Raw genomic sequence first — 21265 nt, 5'->3', positions numbered from 1 at the left:
GCGCCTCGGGGGCGAGGCCGCGCGCCGGGAGCGCCGCCCCGCATCCCCGGCCGGGCGCCTCCTCCCGCCCCTTCCCCACACCGGTTCTAAGGGTTCGTAGGATTTGGGGGATTATGAATCCAGAGAAGGGAAAAAAACCCAGTCTGCTGTGTGAGTCCTATGAGGAGCGGCTGAGGGAGCCGGGGGTGTTTAGCCCAGAGGAAAGGGGGCTCAGGGGTGAGCTCATCGCTCTCTACAGCCGCCTGAGAGGAGGGCGTAGCCAGGTGCGGGCCGGCATCTCGACCCTGCAACCAGCGACAGGACAGGAGTACTTAGGTTTCACCAGGGGAGATTTAGGTTGGACATTAGGAGGAATTTCTTCACAGAAGGAGTTTTAGACTTTGGAATGGGCCGCCCGGGTGGAGTCACCGTCCAGTGAAGTGTGTAAGGACGAAGCACTCAGTGCCAAGGTCTGGTTGACAGGGTGGTGTTTGGTCATGGCTTGGACTCCACGATCTCAGAGGCCTTTTCCAACTGAACTGGCTCTGTGGTTCTGTCAGTCTGTGCTGCTTCACAGCATCCTGAGGCTTGTGCTCCAAGCAATCTCAAGGCTGTTTTTGAGGTTCTGAAGTGAATAGAAAGCAAAGATTTATTTTAAACATTTTACAGCTAGCTCCATTTTCCTGCTGAAAGTGAAGTAAATGCTCTCAGAGGGCTGGTGATTATTTGATTAATTATATCTAGGCTCTAAATTGCCTGCTGTGGGGGGAAGCTTCTAAGGAGCTGCAGCATCTTCCCTGCACCCACATTGCTCCTCCCTGCAGAGGCACTGCTCTGGCACCACACAGGAGAGCTTGGGCAGCCAAGGCTGTTCCTGTCCTTTGCAGAAATGACAGTAAAAACAGGTGAACTTGACACTGAACTTACACATCCTCATTCTGCAGTAGACATTTTTTGTGGTAGTTGCCCAGGTTTGTGTGTGTTGTTGGATTTTGGATTTTTTTGCTGTTGCTTGTTTTTAAAAAACCACAGAAAGTGATAAGATTAAAAATCTTCACTATCTTCCTTGTCCTGTTCTCAGACACAGACCTGACAAAGAAATTTCTTGGAAAAAAAGAAAAAAGTGATACTTTACTATGTTTCCTATCGTCAAGATGTGGATACATTCTGGACAGATTTCTGGACTGTGCAAATACTATTGCAAATGCCTTCTGCAAGTGATAATTAATCTTCACATTTTTTCTAACAACAGTGTTTCTTTAATTTTCTCCCTTCTATTTTAACCTCATATAACCACATCAGAGTGACTGGGCCTGGACTCTCCTTTTTGATGCCTGAGCCCTGAGTTACTCTGAGGAAGAATTGCTCAAGTAGCAGGTTACAACATCGTCTCATGTGTGTTCTTTATCTCCTGGAAAATGGCTCTCTATCCTTCTTTTCTTCGTGCTTATTAGATGGTGTTAATTAGCGAGATTACCAGTAATCAGCTTTAGAATATGCTGTAAGAGAGTAAGTCAAACATTTGCCACACGGTGGTGACAAAGTATGTAAAATGAAACTCAGCAACAGGTTAGTGAGCCCTCGGCCAGAGTGTGAACTATTATTGCCTGAGAGATTAGAGACGCCTGTGGCACTTTGATAAGTGCACTGTGGATAGTGAGAGCTGACCTGATGGGGCTGTGTACAAACTGTGTCCCTCCTAAGGAGACAGGAGCAGGATGAATACTATCTTGGGAAGGAAGAGGAGAGGTGGTGGTGATGTCATCATGATGTGGGTAATAGATTTCACCTAGAGAGCTCTTCGTCACAATTGAAACCCATCTGTATTAAAAATGTGTTTGAACATAATGATTGGAAATTAAGTATTGAATATTGCAGTAAGTATGATGTTATCAAAAGACTGCCACTGGTAAGTGTTTTAGACTCTAGCATCACTAATACTTCATTTACTTTTTATTGTTACACTTATGGGCCCTTTCTGGCAGACCATGAAACCCACAGCCCATGAGAGGGCTTGGAAAAGTGGTGATGAAGCTTGACAATAAAGTATTTCTAATTATTTCCTTAAATAACCTGAAAGCTTGCTTTATTTTTTTATCTGTATAACATGACAATTTAAAGTAGATCTGTTACTAATGGACGTGTCCCTCAAGTGAAAGTGTATCTATCTTATCACGTTTTACACAAGGTTTCCCTGGTCTAAAGTTCACACTGAACTCTGTTACACAGTTACATGCAAGCTGCTGGCAGCCCCTGGGAATAGCCTTGCTCTGCAGCAGCAAAGCCAGGAAAGGCAGATTTGAGGCACTGGTCCTCCTGAAGTGCCAGGGAGACTCAGAGCCCACACGTTCAGAGAGAAGCATCACAGAGCTACCGCCAGCCTTTGGGTGCTACACTGAGGACCTCAAGTTGGTGCCTGGGATGGTCACAAAGCCCCAGAAAGAATATCTCCCAGAGAGCCAGCCCAGGCTGCAGCAGAGCAGCAGCCCTGGCCAGAAGCCTCTGAGCAGGGGGCTGTACCAGGACCCAGTGCTGGGAGAGAGGGTTCCTCACAGGGCTGCAGAGGAGGTGTTCTGTGCTGCCAGAACAGCTCCTGCCATGAGGGGGTTGGGTTGTGTGCCTGGGCAAGAGGCTCAGGCAGAAAGCCTTTCAGGCAATATCTTCCCCACCAAACATGACAGTGGGTGTCACCCAAGAGATGGTGTGGCACCCCTGGAGAAGGCAAAGAAGAACTATGAAGATAACCCACTTTCAGTGAAACTGCACTAATGTTACTGTGCTTTCCTTATAAATTCCATTTTGGCTTGTGTTTCAAAGGCTTGTTATTACTTCTTACATGTTTTGGGAAAACATATTTTGGCAAATTTATTTCTAGTTGTACAAAGTTAGAATTGCTTAATACCTGCTACAAAACTTGCAGAGGTCTCATTTTAACCTCTTACTGGGATTTTGTCCTTTTTACTAAAACTCCTTAATGCATTATGATAAAAACTCCTAAAACATTTTATGGTGATAAAATCACAAATTAAGAAACTGCAAATGCAGAAAATCAGCCTGCTATTTTGAAATAAACACCAAAGCCAGAAGGGATAAGCATATTCAATAAACCCACATGGAGTTCACAAGAGTACACATATATATGCGCCTGTGTGGGATGAGGAATCTTTTCTGCTCAATTCTGGCGTCACTGATTATGTGTGGCACAAAACTCATTAAAATTAAAAAAGCAAGCAAAGCGTTTGCCCATTTTTAATGAGGAAGGGAGATCTGTAACTCAATGTTTTGTTACAACCACAGCACCTTTAAACTTTCAATCTTCCCCACCTTCTACCATCCAGAAGGGTTAGGGAGCTTGTCTGCTATCTCCTCACAGCTGGGGCAGCTGTCAGCAGCATGGATGGCAACACCCACTACAGAGGAGGTGGTTTTGCAAGGCAGCAGGAGAGCTCTGCAGAGCCCTGTGTGCAGGACCAGGCACTATCCCAGGCCTAACTTGCTACCAGGAACCTGCACAAGCAATTCAGGTTCAGCTGGCACAAGGCTGCACCTCAGTACTGTCTGGTAGGTCTCTTACACACACATAACCCTCCATGAAAATTGCTCCATGTAAGAATGTATTATGTAAGCAAGAAAAAAGGCTTGGGATCTTCACATCTGGAAGATGCACATCTCAGTATCAACATTTTGCTGAACACAATCTGCCTGCTACTGAATCCCAGGACCATACTGTGACAGCAAGAGAAGATACCAGCAATCCAGCATTCCCTTGCATTATGCCTTGCAGGAGACAATTGTGTCCCAGGCACAATTTCTGGCCCCCTGCTGAGATCAGATTGCCTGCGTAGCAAAAACCTCATCAGCAGGAGACTAAAAACAGTTTCTCCCCAGAGAGTTTAAAACGCCACTGTCCTGAAGGCAGGTATTTCACCAGCTAGTACAGGGATTCAACAGCCATCTGTCTTTGCACACAGCAGGCAGGCAGAGGAAGCTGAGTAAAACACAACATTCCCCAGTGCTGTCTGGTTTTTCCATTAAGCAAAGTTGATTTTGTACTAGCACAACCTGTGCATATTATACACCACACAAAAAGAGAATATTCCTTGCCTTTTATGGGCTCTGAACACATCCAACAGTCTTCTTGGGAAACTCCTCTTGCCTTCTTAAGCCTCTACTCCATCCAATCCCTTGTGCATTTAATCAGTCTGGGGCTTGTCTATGTGTGTTCAAAAAAAAAAAAAAAGCACACTGAAGAGATTACATCCTTAATTTTAGCAACCAGTTTTTAATATAAACATATAATACACCTTTTCACATAAATATTTTATACAGACACAGAAGCATTCACAATACTCAAAGCTATGCAATGTTCCAAAGCTCCAGTTCTGTTTAAGAGACTTGGAGGAAAAAAAAAACAAACAAACAAACAAAAACCCAAACAAATCATCACACAGGAATAGTGAAAACATAGTTTCTAAAGCATGAATAATCAGACTATTTCTCTTGTGTCCTTACAACTCACTTAAACACTACCTGCCTCAACATGCCAGCCAGCTGTGTTCTTAGCCACAGCTGCAGGGGCAAGCAGAGACAGCGCACAATCACTACCAGTGCACTGCCAGCAACAGAGGTCAGTCTAAGAGGGACTTGAAGTCCTGAGATCCTGAAGTGCAGAGGGAGCACACCACTGTCTCCAGAATCCAAGCCAAGATGGCTTTGGAAATGATTATCTGACAAGATTGCTAGTGTTGAATTGCTGGCATGATGCAGGCAGGTGATTAAGCACCTCTGTCCAGATCTTTTATTTGATTTACTTTACCTTTAGGCTGTACAGTGACAATTTGTTGTTATGTAGAAGCATTAAACCTCAAGGGGAATACACATAAACTTCAAGTCCATGCACTTGATTGTCTTGACTTGCTACAGCTATCAAGGAGTAACTTTAATAAATCACTTCAGGAACAGAATGTTTTTGAAGAGGAGAAAAGGGTGAAGGACAGTAAGGACCAGAGCTGAGAAACAGTCTTATGCCTGACCATGGGATAAAGCTTTCAGAACAGAGCGAAGCAGAACTTCAGACTTTCCCTTCCCCCATATATGACATCCAACAAAAGAAGTAACAAAGAAAAAAACAAAAAGCTTGCACTAGAGAATTCATTCTCTCCAACTTACAGGTAGATACGCTTTTGGATTTGCAGCACCAATGGTAGATGAAACACAGTGCAATTTAGATTCTCTGTTTATTAAACTCGGAGGAGCCCAGGTTAATCCACAAGCCAAAAATCATATAGCTTTTCATTCTACTCCAATAACAAAGCACCAAAGCAGAATGGAAAAGCTTTCCTAAAGTAAAAGATAACACTGCTTTAGGCCTGATTCCCGATTTAAAGCAAACAAAAAAATCCCACAGCAGAACTTGAAACATTAACAAATGGGAATAAACTCTCTACTTCTTCCTTTGTTACTTGACCAAGCAGGAGTACAGGGACATAAAAGCCACCAAAGTGTTCTTGAAATTCAGGTTTCTGATGAGGACCTTACTTAATTCCAGATTACCTCACATTCTTTGCTTGCCTGCCTCATTTTAAGAGCTTAAGTTTCTGTCTGCATGAGTTGCACATTGCTAAACAAGTTTGCCATTGCTAAACCAGGAACAAAATATGTGAGAAGCACCTTGCAGGTGACCCCACACACTGCCCTTGGCTACCACAGCCCAGGATGATCAACAGATCCAACTCACATGCCAGATTCATAAAGCACCAAGTTAATTCAGGCTCCCAGCACAATGTTGGTGCATACACAGGGGAATAAAGGACAAATGAAGTAACTCATCTAATTGCCACCTTATTCTGCCAGGTCATCAGTCCTAGACTTGGTTCTCCAGCTCTGTGTCAGTAATGCTCAGGATGGCAAACAAGCAGGATGTGCAGTTACCATGGTTTCAGGCACTCTCACAAGTTCTGGTCACTAAGGGCAGAAGGAACAGCAAAAGAAAGGAACAGGTGTTCACATTTAGGATTTAGCAAATAATGTGCCACATGCCTGATTTGATGCAGTGCTTTGTTGCTAACACGTAGACATGTGCACACAGAATCCTCCACCACCAATTTTGGAGACTCCTGCACTGGAGAGCACCAACCTCCCCTCGCAGATGGGCTGAGTCTGAAAACAGGCAGCACTTTAACAATCCACATCCCCTCTGTTCTTGCGCTCGGGAAGCTGCCTGGGCAGGCAGTGATTGCCCAAAATACACTCTAAAATTTATGAACAACAGCACTGGTTGTTCATACAGCTACAGTGTCATCTCTTCATGTTTAGAGACAGGTGCTCTGGTTCTAGAATTGCAATATGCCTAGATATTTAAGAAAACAAAAGCCAAAGCTAAGTCTTCTGCAAGGCACACTAAAGAACATGATGCACACTTCCACGCCAGCTTCACGCCCATGCTAACAGAGCTGCAAGGGATCCAATCCATCACAGTGGCACAAGTGAAGGGGGGAATCAAGCTGCACCTGGCACAAACTGTGAGGTCTGAGTAACACAGTAAAAAAGAGTAAGAAGGCACAGAGGATGAAAAGTGTATTTAAACTCAGTCCATATTCATAGTCGAATATGGACTACCTCATAAGAGAAAAGGATCAGCCAGGAAGATGAGAAGAGTCTGTGTGGAGCCCTAAGGGAATTATAGGTCACTACCAAGTACCCACAGGGCTCAAACTTCGGAGCAAGCTTACAGAAATAGCAACTTTTTCTTTCCAAACCAAAACATACTCCACATGCAATCAGCAATGTTTTAAGGAAAATTTGAAGTGCCAGCATCTGTATCTGTTTCCATTATACATATATGCATTATTAGTCATGGCTCTAAAAGCTACTTCTAAGGATCAGTTCACACTGACGGTATTGATCAGTGATTAACAAATAAAGAATAGGAAGCAAGTAAGTCTCTATGACAACTGCATAAAAAACCCCAACAAAACCCACTTGAGTGCTCCTGCTGTAGTTAGACCAGCAGCTTTTTTTTTTTTTAAGAGAACAAGTAGAACTTTGGCAGCAATCAATTCTAAAGTGCCTTATGCTTCTTAATTCCTGTGCAAACCCTGCTGTAGAGGCAGAACATTTCAAGAGTGTTAAGGTGCTCAATAACATAATAACACATAACACAGCAAGGAGGTTCCAGTTACTTTCTCTGCGATCACCCACAGTACAAAAGTGATGACAGAGACCATGCTTGTAGCTTTTCCCCTGCACTTCATTTCTCTTTCACCCACTCCTGCAATGTAAGTATCACGAGACACATCCAGTTTCCCACCAGGGCCTAGTGTTCCCCTGTGTGAATAAAGCATATGAAGAAGAAGGATTTACATCAGATGGTGGTCACTGTGGCCTTTCTGGTTATGCCCACAAGGAACAGGCTAGCAGGTTCTGCCATCACTGTTTTCTCCTCAAAAACTTTTGCTCTAATACTGCCTCATTGCATGAAGGTGGTGAGCACAGAGTTATTTTTAAAAGGGGCTTCTCAGCATAGTGACCAGGCTGTGAAAACCCTGTCATTTCCCATGGCAGTCTCCAAGTGCAGTCCTTCTGGAATGCATTGATCAAACAATGTAAAGATCCAATCCTTCCTTTCCTCTACTTGCCAAAAGGCCTAATCCCCGGTCTCAGAAGGGCTTTTTTCCTCCAGGCTGGGGAAGGCTTATTCCTCTGTGGAACTGAGAACTTCTCAGTGCCAGCTGATCACAAGCAGGAGAAGGAGTGAAGTTGGTCCTTTCTTGTGGAACTCAGTCAGGATTTCAAGCCCATTTTTTCCATCATCTGTTCATACACCGTCCATGCCATTGCTGCCATGAGAGCGCGCCTGAGAACTCGGGGCACACCACCTCGGAAAAAGCCAACCAGCCCGAAGTCCTGTAACAGGAGATAAACAGCAATTCATCCCAATCTGCCTAAAGGGTTTTAATTTCTCATCGTATATTACATGGAAGAGCACAAGGATGTATTTCACCCCAGACCTGGATCAGTCTCTGAAAGACTTCGGCTTAAATAGTGTTTAGGAAGAACCTGTACTAGCATTGTACTATTGCAGGACTACCCAGAAAAGCAGGAAGAGCAGGGAGCAGAAAAAAGGAAGGCCAAGATGGAGACAACAGATGGGGATAGCCAGACTCAAGTCCAACAAAGAAAAGGCAAGGGTGTGATCATTTCCAGACACTACAGGAAAATGGCTAGTCTTTCTTTTGGAGCTTCATATTTACAAAAGTCTCTCAGCTATTCTGAGATTTCTAAGTATTGAAGCAAAAAACATGATTTGAGGAAAAAGAGGTACATAAAAATGCATACAAAAATAAACAGATTATTTCTTAGGAATAGAGTCCAATATGGAAACAGAGTGAATCTTCCAAGATCTGCCCTTCTGACTGCAGGAAGGGAAAGGTGGGCTTTGACTACTTCTCCATCCCATTCCTGCAATTAGGACCTGGACATTTATTTCTCTTCTGATGTCTAGAGTGCAAACAATTATTTTATAGCTGTTTTGTATCTGAAACCAGCATTTCACACCGCACACTTGGTCTACCACAGCATGACCCCCTTCATCATCCTGAAAATGCTGACAGTGAATTGTCCAACTGCAAGAGCAGATGAAACACTGACACTTGTCCACCTCCTTTAAAAGGCAACAACTTCCCCAGCAAAGCTGAGTTTTGAGCAAAGGAATCAGAACTAAGGATGTGGTTGTGCATGTCAAAAGGGATTCACCTCACCTTGTAGATAAAGGCAATGGCCTGGCTTGTCCTGTGGTACTTTTGGGGTGACAGCTGCATGTGTGTTTTGACAACATCAGCAGGCTGCGTTGCCAAAGAGGCCAAGATCCCTGCAAAGATCCCACAGCCAAAATTCAGCAACGGCACAAGTACTGGATCCATCTGGTCTGCAACAGAGCAAAGGGAACACACTCAGACACCATTCAGGACAGGTACACTTATGCTACATGACAAAGTGAAAGCTTTTGAATGATTAACTCAACATCAGAGCCTAAGAAAAGTTAAAATCCGTGCAGCTAGAGAAACCAATTTTCAAGGGCAAAAGTGGCTACTAGTCAAAAGTTGGCACTATTGAAAAGTCTCACTTGCTGGAAAACTTAATTTGACAGAAAATCAGAAAAGAAAAAAATGTACAAGAGTTGTCCCAGTGAGTTCAAATATCAGAGAAGCCCCAGTTTAGTGGAAACTGAGCAGTATGCAACACAAGCAGAAGAAGCAAGCATTGCTTAAGACACCCTGTCTTTCAACTGTTACATAACCCGGTTATGCATCAGTCTTCATGAAGACAATCAATCAATTTAGGGCCAGTCTCCATTTCTGCACTGACCTCAGCTATTGGTCTACAGTTCTCCACAGGCAAATGTGAGTGAGTGACCCAAAGCCCTACAGGAGACTAATTTAACTTCCGAGGTGGAGGGCAACAAGCAGAGCATGCTGGTTGTCAGCTGCAGGGCAGGATCTAAGAAGAGGAACATTTTCCACCCAGCATGCAACATTCAGCCTCACCCTGAGGTGTGAGCTTTTTGGTCTGTGTGTAGAACATCAGGTAGATGCCAGAGAAGGGTGCATCCCGCAGCAGCGTTGCTGTGAGCCCACTGAACATGCCACGAGCCCCCTCGGTCTGATAGATACTCTTCAGGGCTCCATACACACTCCCATAGCCAAATCTTCCACTCTGCAAGAGCAGACAAAGGTCAGTCATCCACGTGCCTGACACACATTGAGGAGCCCTACATGTACCCTGAGGATATAATATCCCAACAAATGGTAGTGTGAACTTAATATGATGCCCAAGATGGCAACTCAGAGGACAACCCAAGGCAAAAATTGGGTTTCACCTACCTCAGCCTTTAAAATAATCCTTCAGGAAGGTAACATATGAAAGATGGTACACAAACATTGTATACAATTGAAACTTACAAATCTTAAGGTGAATTCTATTTCATCTTCTTGCCAAAATTTCATTTCCTGCACAATGCGTGAATTGAGGTGAAATCAGGACTACATTCCTGGTGGTACTCAAGTGGCAGCAACCTTCTCCAGGCAGAAGGATTTATTTTGCATCACAAGGAAGGTGTGTGACACCATTAACAGGGGACTAATTGGAAACTCATACCTCGTATCGGGTCTTCACTACAGTCACTGGCAACATGCAAATCACAGAAACTGCACGAGCAGCGGCACCCAGGAAGACAGACTCCAGGGCTGTGGGTGAACGGTCCACAAGAAACTTTTGCTTCATCATGTACAATGTGCTGAAGTAAATCCCAACTCCAGGAATGCATCTTGCAAAGGACTTCAGGAGAAACAGATGCAGATGAAGGGAAAAAAAGCTTACATAAGACAAAATATACTACAAAACATTTCTGAAACTGTTGAGCTTGATAGGAAGCTTTGTAGAAGTTAACATGCTGAGGAAAGAAGATAAGGTAGAAATCTTTTATGGCACTGACAGACAAATTATTCAAATTATACCAGGATTTACTGCATTCCTCAATGTCAATTTTCTAGGAACAGGATATCCCAAACCAAAATGAACTTCCTGCAGTTGCCACACCACATTTGCAAAAGTATTCAAGTGTTCAGCTGCTCAGGACTGCCATAATCAAATCAGTGAAATTCAATTCAATTCATCCTTAAAATAGGATGTAATCTAAATCATGTTGGTTCACTCATAATTGTACAAGAGTTGGCTATTTAAATTCAGGCAGACATAATTAGCAATAAACAGTAAGCTTATTTATTTATTTATTTTTACAAGTCAGAATTAAACCAGACACTTACTGGAGAGACACCTTTCCAGAGCCCCAGAATACTCTCAGTACGAACAACCCTAAAGAGCAGTGTCACCATCCCAGCACGACCAGACCTGAAAGAAAGACAAGACAGGAACTGAAGAAATTACCTGCTTCTGTTCCTTGGCAGGTGTACTCCACAGCCACCCCTTTCATTCAAATCTCTGTGCATGAACTCCAAGGTGCATGAACTCCAAGGAACATCTCCAAGGTGCTCTTCCTCATCTCAGTCTGCTTTTCTTGGTTGCTCTTTCCAGGGCTTCTCTATGACCTTCTGTATCTCACACAACTTGTAACACCCATTAGCATTTTTAGTCGCTCACTCTCTTTGTTAGCAGCAGCAGATTGTTGGTTGACTACACCAAGCTGCACCCATGAAAAATTATCTGACAACTATACAAGATTTTTTTCAGGCAGAGGATATCCCATGAAACTGCATGGTAGCCACTCCAGCAAACACCAGTATCTCAGATGAGAACAAATGTTGAGGTTACAAGTTATTCTGATGGCATTCACAACCACTCACAGGCATTTTTGTTCTTCTGGAGCAAAATAACAATCCTTCTCCATAATATAAAAACATACCTCCTCTTTTAAAAAGACTGATTTCCCAAATTACAGCTCTGAACTCCAAGCCCCAGGCAGAAAATGGGGCAGAAGCCTAGGCAGAGCACCTCCAGGACCCCCAGGCAGACACAGCCCCCTCCTCTCACCCATTCACAGCAGGATGCAGAGTTTGCAGGCGGGTTTTCAGCAGGTCAAGGGGTTGGAAGAGGAGCGTGGAACAAGTGCCACTGATGGAGCCACACACAAAGGCCTTTAGGACTGGATGCATCTGGAAGAGAAAGAACAGAACTTTAAATGGCCATTTAATTAAAAATGCACAAGAGGAAATATTTCAGCTGACACGTCACATGCTATTGGAAGGAAGGCGTGCTGACCCCAGATGTTAAGGACAGCTGCTTAGGGTACTGCTTAGGAAAATTTTCCAGGCTGTTTCTGAGGCTAATCAAGTTTTATTTGTGGTTTTTGGGTTCTCTGCTTTTTCTGGGAGGTAGTTCAGAATCGCCTTTAAATTCGGTGGTTGGTAAGAGTTTTCTGAACATCAAATGTACTAGTAGCCATTTGGTTACCCTATGCCACGCCAAGGGAAATAGGTGTTCCCCTTCTCACCACTTACCTGTACCTTTGCCGCAGTCCCATCCACCTCTGCTGGCAGCACCTCCAACCCTTCCGTCCCACCCGCTCACCAGGGTCTCCCCGCTGCCACGGGCGCTGCCGGGCAGCCCTGCCCAGCCCCTGCCGCGCCCCAAAGCACCGCAGGCCTGCTCAGCCGAGGCTGCCTCTGCTGCCCACAGCGGCTGCGGCCGCCCGGCGCCTCTCGGGAAACAACACGGCAGGAGGCACAAAGCCCACGGCAGGGTGAAGGGTTTTAGGTGTTTAGAGAGGGTTTGTGTTATTATAAACCTATAACGGTGTTCGCTAATCAAGAAGGAGTGTCTGAGCCCCTCGGCGCAGCAGAATCACAACAGACTAGAAAGCACGGACAGATCAGAAGCAGTGAGGGGCACACTCCGAGCCAGCAATGCCCGGACCCACCGTCACGGGGCCGGGCCCGTGCCCCGTGCCCCCGCCGCCCGAGGCCGCGGAACACGACGCAGCAGCGCAGCGAGCCCCCCTCGCCCCGGTCGCTCCCGGCAGAGCAGCGAGGAGGGCCCGGGCGCAGCGCCCCGGCCCAGTCCGGCGCGGCCGTACCTCCGCCTCACGGCCCGGCATCCCAACGCCGCCCGCCGCCCCGGAGCGCGCCGGCCGGCGGCGAGGCCCGGCCCGCAGCCCCGCCCGCCCGGAGCCCCGCCCCGCCGGGAGCCCCGCCCCGCCGGGAGCCCCGCCCCGCCGGGAGCCCCGCCCCGCCGGGAGCCCCGCCCCGCCGGGAGCCCCGCCCCGCCGGGAGCCCCGCCCCGCCGGGAGCCCCGCCCGGCCCCGAGCCAGCCCCGCCGGGAGCCCCGCCCCGCCGGGAGCCCCGCTCGCCCGCCCGGAGCCCCGCCCGGCCCCGAGCCAGCCCCGCCCGCAGCCCCGCCCCGCCCGGCGCAGGCGGCTCCCGTAGCCCTCCGCCCGCCGCCGTCTCGCTTCGCCGCGGCCTGTGGCGAGCGGCGGCTCCCCACCCCCAGCCCGCTCCTCTCCAGCGGCCTCTGCCCCCGGGTCGCGTGTTTGTCACGGCTTTTGGACGTTCTATACAGAATCGTAGAACGGTAAGGGGCTGAAGTGGATCTTTGAGATTCATCTAGCTGCAGCCCCCGTGCTACGGGAAGGGACGCCTCCCGCTGGACCACATTGCTCAAGGCTCCATCCAGTGTGGCTTTGAACATTGCCAGCTGTGGGGCATCGACAGCTTCTCTGGACAACCTGTTCCAGTGTCTAACCACCCTCACAGAAAAAAAAAAATTCTTCCTAATATCTAAGCTAAATTTCCTGTCTTTCAATTTATGCCCACTACTCCCTGTCCTATCAGTGCAGTTCCCAATGAAGAGTCCCTCTCTGGCTTCCCTGTAGGTCCCCTCCATATACTAGAAGGCTTCTATGGGATCTCCACACAACCTTTCTTCTCCAAGCTGGACAGCCCCAGTGCTCTCAACCTGTCTTCACGTGCTCCAGTCCTCTGGAACTTTGTGGCCTCCTCTGGACTTTCTCCAACAGTTCCATGGCCTGAAGTTGGGATCAGCAGAATTTACTCAGTTCCACCAACTGTACTCTATATTCCAGCACTCTGTGCTGTATCCAGCAACTGTGCCCCCAGCACGCTTTGTCAGACGTAGGCAGTGGGAAGGGTCAGTTCATAATGGCAGAATGAACTGGCATCATGTCTTCCTTCAGTTCACACTCCCACTTCCCCACAAAACCAGCTTCCTATGGATACTGTGTTGTTCAGAAACCTGAGATGCACGCTGACACTTCCTTACCTCTATCGCTAATGTTTCCACTTGCTGGTCCACATCCTGGGCCCAGAGCAGAGGAAGGCTGGCTTTCCACAGCATTGAAGAAGTGAGGCACCAAAATGAAGTGTTTCAATATTAGACCTGTGCCAGCCCTGAGACTGTGGCTTCGCTGTGCCTGCAGAGCCAGACATTGCTTATCAATAACAAAACTGCAGGAGCTGGGAGGAGCAACTTGCGGCTTTGGCAAGCTGCTTTTCTAAGAATTGCCTACCTACTGTGCCTTGGCCAAGTAAGGAATGACACGTCCAGAACATCATGCTCCAGGTGTTCCTAGAAAGACAACCCTGTGTGCAGCAATAGCCATTATGCACAAACCACTTCCTCTCCTGTGCTCGCTTTGCCTTGTGGCAGCCTCTGAAGAAGGAGAGAATATACTTCTCATACTTTCTCTGAAAAAAATGAAGTACTTTTGCAAGCCTAACACACAGGGTAGAAAAATAATTTCATTATGGACTCCCTCTTCCCTTTGGCAACTCCTCTCTTGTTAAGCAGTTCCCTCCTTTGGATGAGTGACTGCCTTTCATTTCATTAACTAACTTTGTCTGTTGACTCATGGAAAAGAAGATCAGCTTGTCTCCTTCCCTTCTAGTGCTTCTTTCTCTGCCTCACATCTTGCTCCATTGTGTACCTGCACAGGGACAACATGCATCATCCCAGGCTGCATGGGAATCTCTGCTCCACTGCCTGCAGCTCTTCCTTCCCCTCCATCTTCCCTGACTGTGGACTCTGCAGGGGATTTCTCTCACGTATTCTCCCTCTCTCACAGCTGCTGCTGCACAGTGTTTCTGAATCACAGAGGCACTACCAATATTACCAGTGGGCTCAGCTTTAATCACCAGCAGGGTCATCTTGGAGTAATCTGGAACTGGCTACTGCCGCCACAGGGGCAGATTCTGGATCTTCTCACATCAGGCAGCCCTGCAGCCCCCTTGCTACCAAAACCTTTCCTTGTAAACCCAATGCATCATCATCTGTGATACAATTGATTATATAAGGAAGCTTTCTGGGGTATATGTGTCATTTTGAAAAAGTCCCTTTGGCTATTTTTTTTTGCATGTTTCTGGCTGTTTAGAGGAGTAAGCTTAACTCTAGTAAGGCCAACAAACTCAAGTGATGCATTTGAAATGTTTCTGTGTGGAACTGGGTATGGTGTGGCTGGATCCTCTCCCTCCATGTCTTTGCGTGGAGCAACAATTGACATTTTTGTAGTTTTCTGAAGCAAAATGGGCTGCAACAATATTGGCCAAATGGCATACATCCCACGAAAGAGCTCATCCAGCATGAAAACCTGGCAGCAATAGCAGTCTCCAGGTATTTATCTTGCTATGGAAGTGTTTTCTTCCTTAAAACACGCCTCGTGATGAATGAGGAGGTGAAACTGCACTGCTCTGCAGGGATGTGCCTCAATTCTGCAGGAATGCCCAGCAGAGGGAGCCGCGTCCCTTCATGTCACTGTCCTTGTGCTCTGACATAGCCTGTCATTTATTTAGGAGATGAAAGCTGAGAGAACTGCCAAATTCCCATTTGGTGGACACATCTTTTTCCACATTGAATAATTCCTGATCGTTTTCTTTGCCACTTTAGCACCAACAGAGTTGTGTGTGCCGTTTTAATCCTGCATTAGGGCAGTGGAGATCAAGCTTCAGCGCTGCCAGCAACTGCCAGTAACACTGCCTGTAGCAGAAGAGTTTGCTTCTGGTTTTAATTCCTAGTTTCAGGCTTTGTAAGAGTTAATACCCAGCAGAGCTTGGCTGTCATGGCTCGACTCACATGAAAAACTTTGACCTAATATCACACTGCCCACCATGGCCAAGGAAGGCCATCCACTGCTACACTTGCAATAGTTGCAGTTTTCTTGGTTCACAGAAATTTATCACTCTGCCTTTGGAGCAATGGTGAGTGAAGGTGGACATTCAAAGCATTTGAGATCATTCCACGTGGGGATTCTAGCAGCACATCTATGGACTGATGCCCAATGAGGTGCTGTTTGTTCAAAAACAAACAAAAAGTTGATGTGACTTATTGCAGGCCGGTAGAAATATTATAAAAGAAAGGTCTTATTAAATATGGTTTAGGCCCTGCTGCTCTAGTTAAGCTAGCAGTAGCTTGTAAGTTCCCATAAGGAAAAGTCATAAGAATGAAGACAGTTAACACAACAACCTATTTTAATAAAAAAAATAAGTTTGCACCTGCATAAACAATAGATCTGTCCCATGAGAATCAGTGAAGAAAATACATCAACAATCCAAGAATAAAGAGATTTGATGGAAAGGAAAAATGCAAGTTACTAACCAATTAATTGAGTGGCAAGAAAACTAGTAGCCAATTGGAGTTGAACACAAGGTCTATGAAAACTGTATAAAAATGAATTATGTTAATAAAGAATTGGTTTTTTCTGCTTGAGGAAACTGAGTTCTGTCTGTTTATTAATGCAACATGACTTGCCTGAGTTTCAGTAATGACACCAAGCTCTAGTGGAGTGCAGCAGTATTTAAGGAGATACACACACTTCAAATGTTGCCTGTTGCTCAGTAGGGCTGCTCTTTCCCCTGTTTCTTGTATTGTGGGGAAGATCGGAGCTGTGGGATGGAAGCTGTGTTGGGTCTGGATGAGGTCACAGCAGGCCTTAGGTATTCCTGTCTGTGCTTAGGAGGGTGCGGGGGGAAGGTGCCTTCCAAGGAAAAATGAAATGTTAAAGCAAATACGTGGCCCTTTGCCATCGCTGGCTATTGGCAGCATTGGACCATCCCCCTCAGCCATCTTCACCAAAAGTCCTTGGAGCAGGGCAGAGACAGCGCTACTTCCTCTCTCCTAGGTATCGGAACTGCAGAGAGGGACAGCAGGTGCAGGGCATGCAGGTGGGAGAGAGAAACACTTCAAAGAAGTGGAGAAGATTGCAAATCTCTTCCACTGGAGAATGTAAGTGCTCAGAATGAAAAGTTTGTGGTCATACATAAGATAAAGCTGACATTTCCGTCCTGTAGGTGTTAAGTACAGAGGCTGAACTCACTGCTTTGGGGTTTCATACATCTTTAATGTAACACAGGTCACACAGAGGAAAAGCTATTCTGGAACTGTGCACTGCTACAGTAAGGACTTTATCTGCGACTTGGCATTGCAACATAAGATAAAGTAAATATTGCCAGCCTATATACACAAAGGTATGCCTGCTTCTTTAAATGCATTATATAAAGACAGTTGTTTTTTGGTTTTTTTTTTTGCACTCTTTCAGACACTTGGATTATGGAGCAGAATTTGACAGACCTGCTGGGAAGCAGTGGCTCTGAGGACATGTTGGTGAGTCACTCCCTGCCGAGTTGCTGTCCTGCAAGCTGGGGTCAGTAGCACATCTTAGAGGTTCAGTTTTTCCTATGGAGACACGGTACTGGTGGAGATGATGGACATTTAAAAGAAATCAGTGTGATCGTTGTTCTCTGGAAAGAAACCAAAACACAGGGTGAAAATATCTTTAGCTAATGACACTGTGCTTGTGGAAGAAGAATGTCCTTCAGGGCAGAAGTAGTGCTAGGAGTGTCCTATGGAGGACATCCTGACAGTGATGCTGCTGTCCATCTTCTTTAATTGTTTCCTATCACAAGTACTGCCTAGGGATGTGGTGGCTGCTGCTGGGGAGTGGGCAAGCTGCAAGGGGCTGGTGAGCAGGAAGGGGGCATGTCACTGCTGCTGGTGCATCCCATTTCTGGCACTCAGCTAACTGGAAACAAAACTTTTAGGAGATGAGTGTTAACATGTCAGTTTCTCCCTGGGTTATGCTCCCTTCTCCTTTAAGAAGGAAACATAAAATAGGACCCCAAAACCCATATCAGGGGCACTCAGCCTCCTGGCCATGCCCATGTCGTTGCTAGTTTAAGGATGCCCCCTGTCTCTGGCCTCAGTACCCCACCTGGACTCGGACATGGGCCATGGCCCCACACGGAGTCAGCAGGAGGATGCTGGTAACCTCTACCACCACAGTTGCATTCTCCTTGATCTCTTCTGCCCCTGTGATGCAAGGATCTTGTCCTGGGTCTTGCAGGGGATGGCCAGCTATTCATGTTCATTCCTCATTTCATCTTATACCACAGCTGTGGCATCTATTTTGTCCTCATGAAGCTTGGTGTGAGCTGACTCTTGCCTGGTATATCTACTAATGTGGGATTTGGCTCATGTGAATTTCATTGTCCTTGAACAGATGAGTTACACCTCACCAACACCAAACTACTCTGCAGCCTATGAATATGCCTTTGACTACTCTGAACTACACATCATCTGTCATCCTGAAGGTATTCCAGAATTTGCACCTACCTTATTTCCAGTGCTGTACTCCATACTGTTTGTGACCGGCCTTGTGGGAAATGCTTTGGTTGTTTGGGTACTGACAGTCTACATGAAAATCAAGACCATGACTGACATGTATCTGCTGAATCTGACTCTCTCTGACCTCCTCTTGGTATTCTCTCTGCCCTTCTTGGTTCAGTACTCCATTGTAAGCCAGTGGACTTTTGGAAATGCACTGTGTAAAATCATCAGCTCAGTTTACTTCATTGGTTTCTACAGCAATGTCTTCTTCATAACCATCATGAGCATCGACAGGTACTTGGCCATAGTCCACTCCCTCCACGTGCAAGGGATTCGGACAACTGCCATTGGGTTTATCACCAGTCTGGTTGTTTGGGTAGTTGCCATTTTAGCATCATTACCAGACTTACTTTTTTTCCAGGAAGTAAATGACAATAACCAGATTAAGTGCCTCCCTCATTATCCTAGTGGCAACAATGGCTGGAAGACTTTCAGTAATTTTGAAGTCAACATTCTGGGGTGGCTAATCCCTGTTGTTGTCCTCATTTTCTGCTATCACAACATCTTGAAAAACCTGCAGAAGTGCCATACCAAGAACAAGTACAAAGCAATAAAACTGGTTTTTACTGTTGTCATTTTGTTCTTTCTCTCCTGGACCCCCGTCAACATTGTGCTGTTTTTGGACTCTCTGAAGAACATGCACATCATCAATGACTGCCAGACAAGCCAAAGGCTAGACCTAGCTGTGGAGCTGACTGAGGCACTCTCCTATGTCCACTGCTGCCTCAACCCAGTCATCTATGCTTTTGTGGGTGAGAAGTTCAAGAAGCACCTCTGTGGTGCTTTCAAAAAATCTGTATGTTTTCTGTCCAACTGCAAAGGCTATGGGGCTTTCGGTGGGCGCAGCCTGGACAAGCACTCCTCTCTGCACACAAAGTCCTCACAGTTGTCTTCTGTTGGCACTGTCTTGTAGAACTACAAGTCCAGAACTATCATCCTGGACAGGTGACCTAAAACTGACAAATCCTCAATTGGGCATCCACAGACATGGGCTGTTTGAGCAACCTTTTAGAACATGAAAAGTGGAAGCAGCTGCTTGATTTTGCTTTTATTGTGGTTGCTTTTTTCTTCTCACTTTTTAGAGTTTTTTGGTTTTTTGGTTTTTTTTTAGCATATCCTCCCTTTCCCTCAGCACATCCTGCCTTGCTTGCTTTGTGAAATTACCAGCAGACTCCTACTGCCAGAACAACATGGAGAGGTACCTTAGAAAAATACCATCTCCCCTTCAGGCTCAGTATTGAAAAGAACTGTTTATGTTTCCAAACCCTGGACACTTGGCCATTCCTTCCCTTGTCTCAGCAGAGTGTGTTGGCTTTGTGAGCAGGGATGGGACTCGCTGCAGAAGTGGGAACCTGCTCTTTGGAGGGAAATGGGGCCCAAGTTTAAGGTGTCATGCCAGAGCCTGGCTCCCAGTTGACAGATCTGAACAATGCTTCCAGTCCCAGAAGAACTTAGTGAGTAATTGGATAAGCAACCAAGAAATAAATTCTGTCCACGTGTTTAGGTAAAATCAATGTGAATTAATATCTATGTATGACCCTGACTCCACATCTGCTACCAGGGCCTGCAGCTTCTTGGCTGGAAGGCTTTCAAGCTGTAGCTTAGAAATGGTGCTGTGGACGTCAAGGAACAGCCCCTGCAGGAATGAATGAGTGCTGTAGGAATGGATGGAGAAATTGTTACCAGTAAAAAGGCTGAAGAGTGGAAAAAATAGTGGGTGTGAGCTGTCACACGTCCCTGTCAGGGGATTTATGAACATTTTTGAACTGGTAGCTGGTGTGCCAGTGGGGTCACTGCTCTTGAACAGGCATATGGGGTTGACTTTCCAGTTACTGTTCCAACTTGGAATGACTGATTTTATATATGTGAATGGCTACGCATTCGTATAGATATATCTATATGTATCTATATAGATATAGAGCTGCTATGTACACATACATGCGTAGCTATACTTGCCTCTGTGTGTATATATACACAAATACACACTGATATGCCCATATATATATACATATGTATACTTCTATATGTGCAAATATTCTTAGATAAATGCAATGGTTTTCTAAAGCTTTTTGTTCTCTTCTCTTTCTCCCTACAAGTTATCACCATGTTTTAAATTTTATAATAAAGATACTGTGTGAAGTGTAATTGCACAGTCTTTACACCTGAGGAACCTGTTTCATCATTATTTGTGTCAGCATCTGCATTTTATTCTGTCCTGGACTGATCTACACAACCAATAGTCCTTCCAGCTGCCTCTTCTCTGCCTCCTCTTCAGTTCAGCTGCTGCCTGGGTCCCAGCAGCAGGATCACTGCCTGGCACAGCAGTACAGCCTCTGCCTTCCAGGTGCCTTATAGCCAGCCAGGCTTTTTTTGGATATGCAAACCTTCTGGTTCTCTAGAAGGGGTTTCAAAAAAATTCAGGGCAAAGCCAAAGGGTGGTGGGCAAGAGGACAGCACCAACTCTCTCCCCTGCAGATCCACAGCATGAGCCATCTAGAGCAAAATTCACTCAGCTGAAGCACCAGAGATGGGAAGGATTTCTGCAGCCTCAACAGCCTCACCCTGCACCCCTTGTGTGAGTGCTTTGGGACAGGTGCTGGAGCCCATTTGCCCAAGCTGGCAAGATGATGATGGCCTTTCTCTGCTGAGCATGTCTGCTAGGGGACATCTCCCTCTGCTTGGAGGTTTCATTGATTGCTGTTACATAGCTGTTGGATTGAGGCTGTGATCCAGGGCTTCCCCACAAGGGCTGCAACCCTTGTGGTTAGGCTAGGCATGAGGGTAGCTTAAACATGCAGAGCATTCTTTGCAGTCTTTCACTTCTCAGGCTCTCACTGGAGGACATCCTGCCCTGCTGTTGCCACAACACCTTCTAGCAAGGAAGCAGGAGATGCTTTATGCAGCTTAAAGGGTTTTTCTGCCAGAGGCAGCTGGCTTCTGTTTTATCAGCAACACCAGGAGCTCTGAGTTGGACCTTACCTCAACTCTTCTCACTATCCAACTGCTTTAAACTGGTATTTCTGCCTTCCTGTGCAAAGGGAGGTGAGACCCACATCCGGAGAGTGCTTGACTGGCAAGCTTGGCTGGCAAGAGCTGCCCT

At 46.1% G+C, this 21265-nt stretch overlaps 2 protein-coding genes across 8 annotated transcripts; one reads left to right on the top strand and one right to left on the bottom strand.

Annotated features, from left to right (window-relative positions):
- Positions 1 to 27: 27 nt before the first annotated feature.
- Positions 28 to 13982, bottom strand: SLC25A38 (solute carrier family 25 member 38). Of its 5 annotated transcripts, XR_014953272.1 has the most exons (9): positions 12569 to 12677; positions 11527 to 11648; positions 10803 to 10887; positions 10135 to 10314; positions 9525 to 9693; positions 8739 to 8905; positions 7342 to 7884; positions 4084 to 4192; positions 37 to 604 (listed from the first exon to the last, which is right to left on the bottom strand). XR_014953272.1 is itself a non-coding variant. In XM_031503895.3 (7 exons), exons 1-7 carry the CDS (start codon positions 13843 to 13845, stop codon positions 7762 to 7764), a joined length of 921 nt encoding a protein of 306 aa, XP_031359755.3. In that variant the 5' UTR covers positions 13846 to 13981; the 3' UTR covers positions 4242 to 7761. The 5 variants fall into 5 exon arrangements, 3 of the variants coding, with proteins under 3 accessions (XP_031359755.3, XP_021386969.1, XP_085429428.1); XR_014953273.1 differs by lacking the exons at positions 7342 to 7884; positions 12569 to 12677 and adding an exon at positions 13771 to 13982 and having other exon boundaries at positions 28 to 604; XM_031503895.3 differs by lacking the exons at positions 37 to 604; positions 4084 to 4192; positions 12569 to 12677 and adding an exon at positions 13771 to 13981 and having other exon boundaries at positions 4242 to 7884.
- Positions 13983 to 14084: 102 nt separating this feature from the next.
- LOC110471062 (C-C chemokine receptor type 8) lies at positions 14085 to 20331 on the top strand. Of its 3 annotated transcripts, none has more exons than XM_021531293.4 (3): positions 14085 to 16938; positions 17039 to 17103; positions 17999 to 20331. In XM_021531293.4, the coding sequence occupies exons 2-3, from the start codon at positions 17050 to 17052 to the stop codon at positions 19076 to 19078; spliced, it is 1134 nt and encodes a 377-aa protein (XP_021386968.2). In that variant the 5' UTR covers positions 14085 to 16938; positions 17039 to 17049; the 3' UTR covers positions 19079 to 20331. The 3 variants fall into 3 exon arrangements, with proteins under 3 accessions (XP_021386968.2, XP_085429419.1, XP_085429420.1); XM_085573293.1 differs by having other exon boundaries at positions 17039 to 17143; XM_085573294.1 differs by lacking the exon at positions 17039 to 17103 and having other exon boundaries at positions 14085 to 16967.
- The last annotated feature ends 934 nt before the right edge of the window (positions 20332 to 21265 follow it).

The sequence above is a fragment of the Lonchura striata genome, chromosome 2 (assembly GCF_050655825.1).
Source record: "Lonchura striata isolate lonStrDom1 chromosome 2, ASM5065582v1, whole genome shotgun sequence".
Taxonomy (NCBI): domain Eukaryota; kingdom Metazoa; phylum Chordata; class Aves; order Passeriformes; family Estrildidae; genus Lonchura; species Lonchura striata.
Note: the sequence above shows the minus strand (reverse complement) of the source record. Positions and strands in the feature narration are given on the sequence as shown.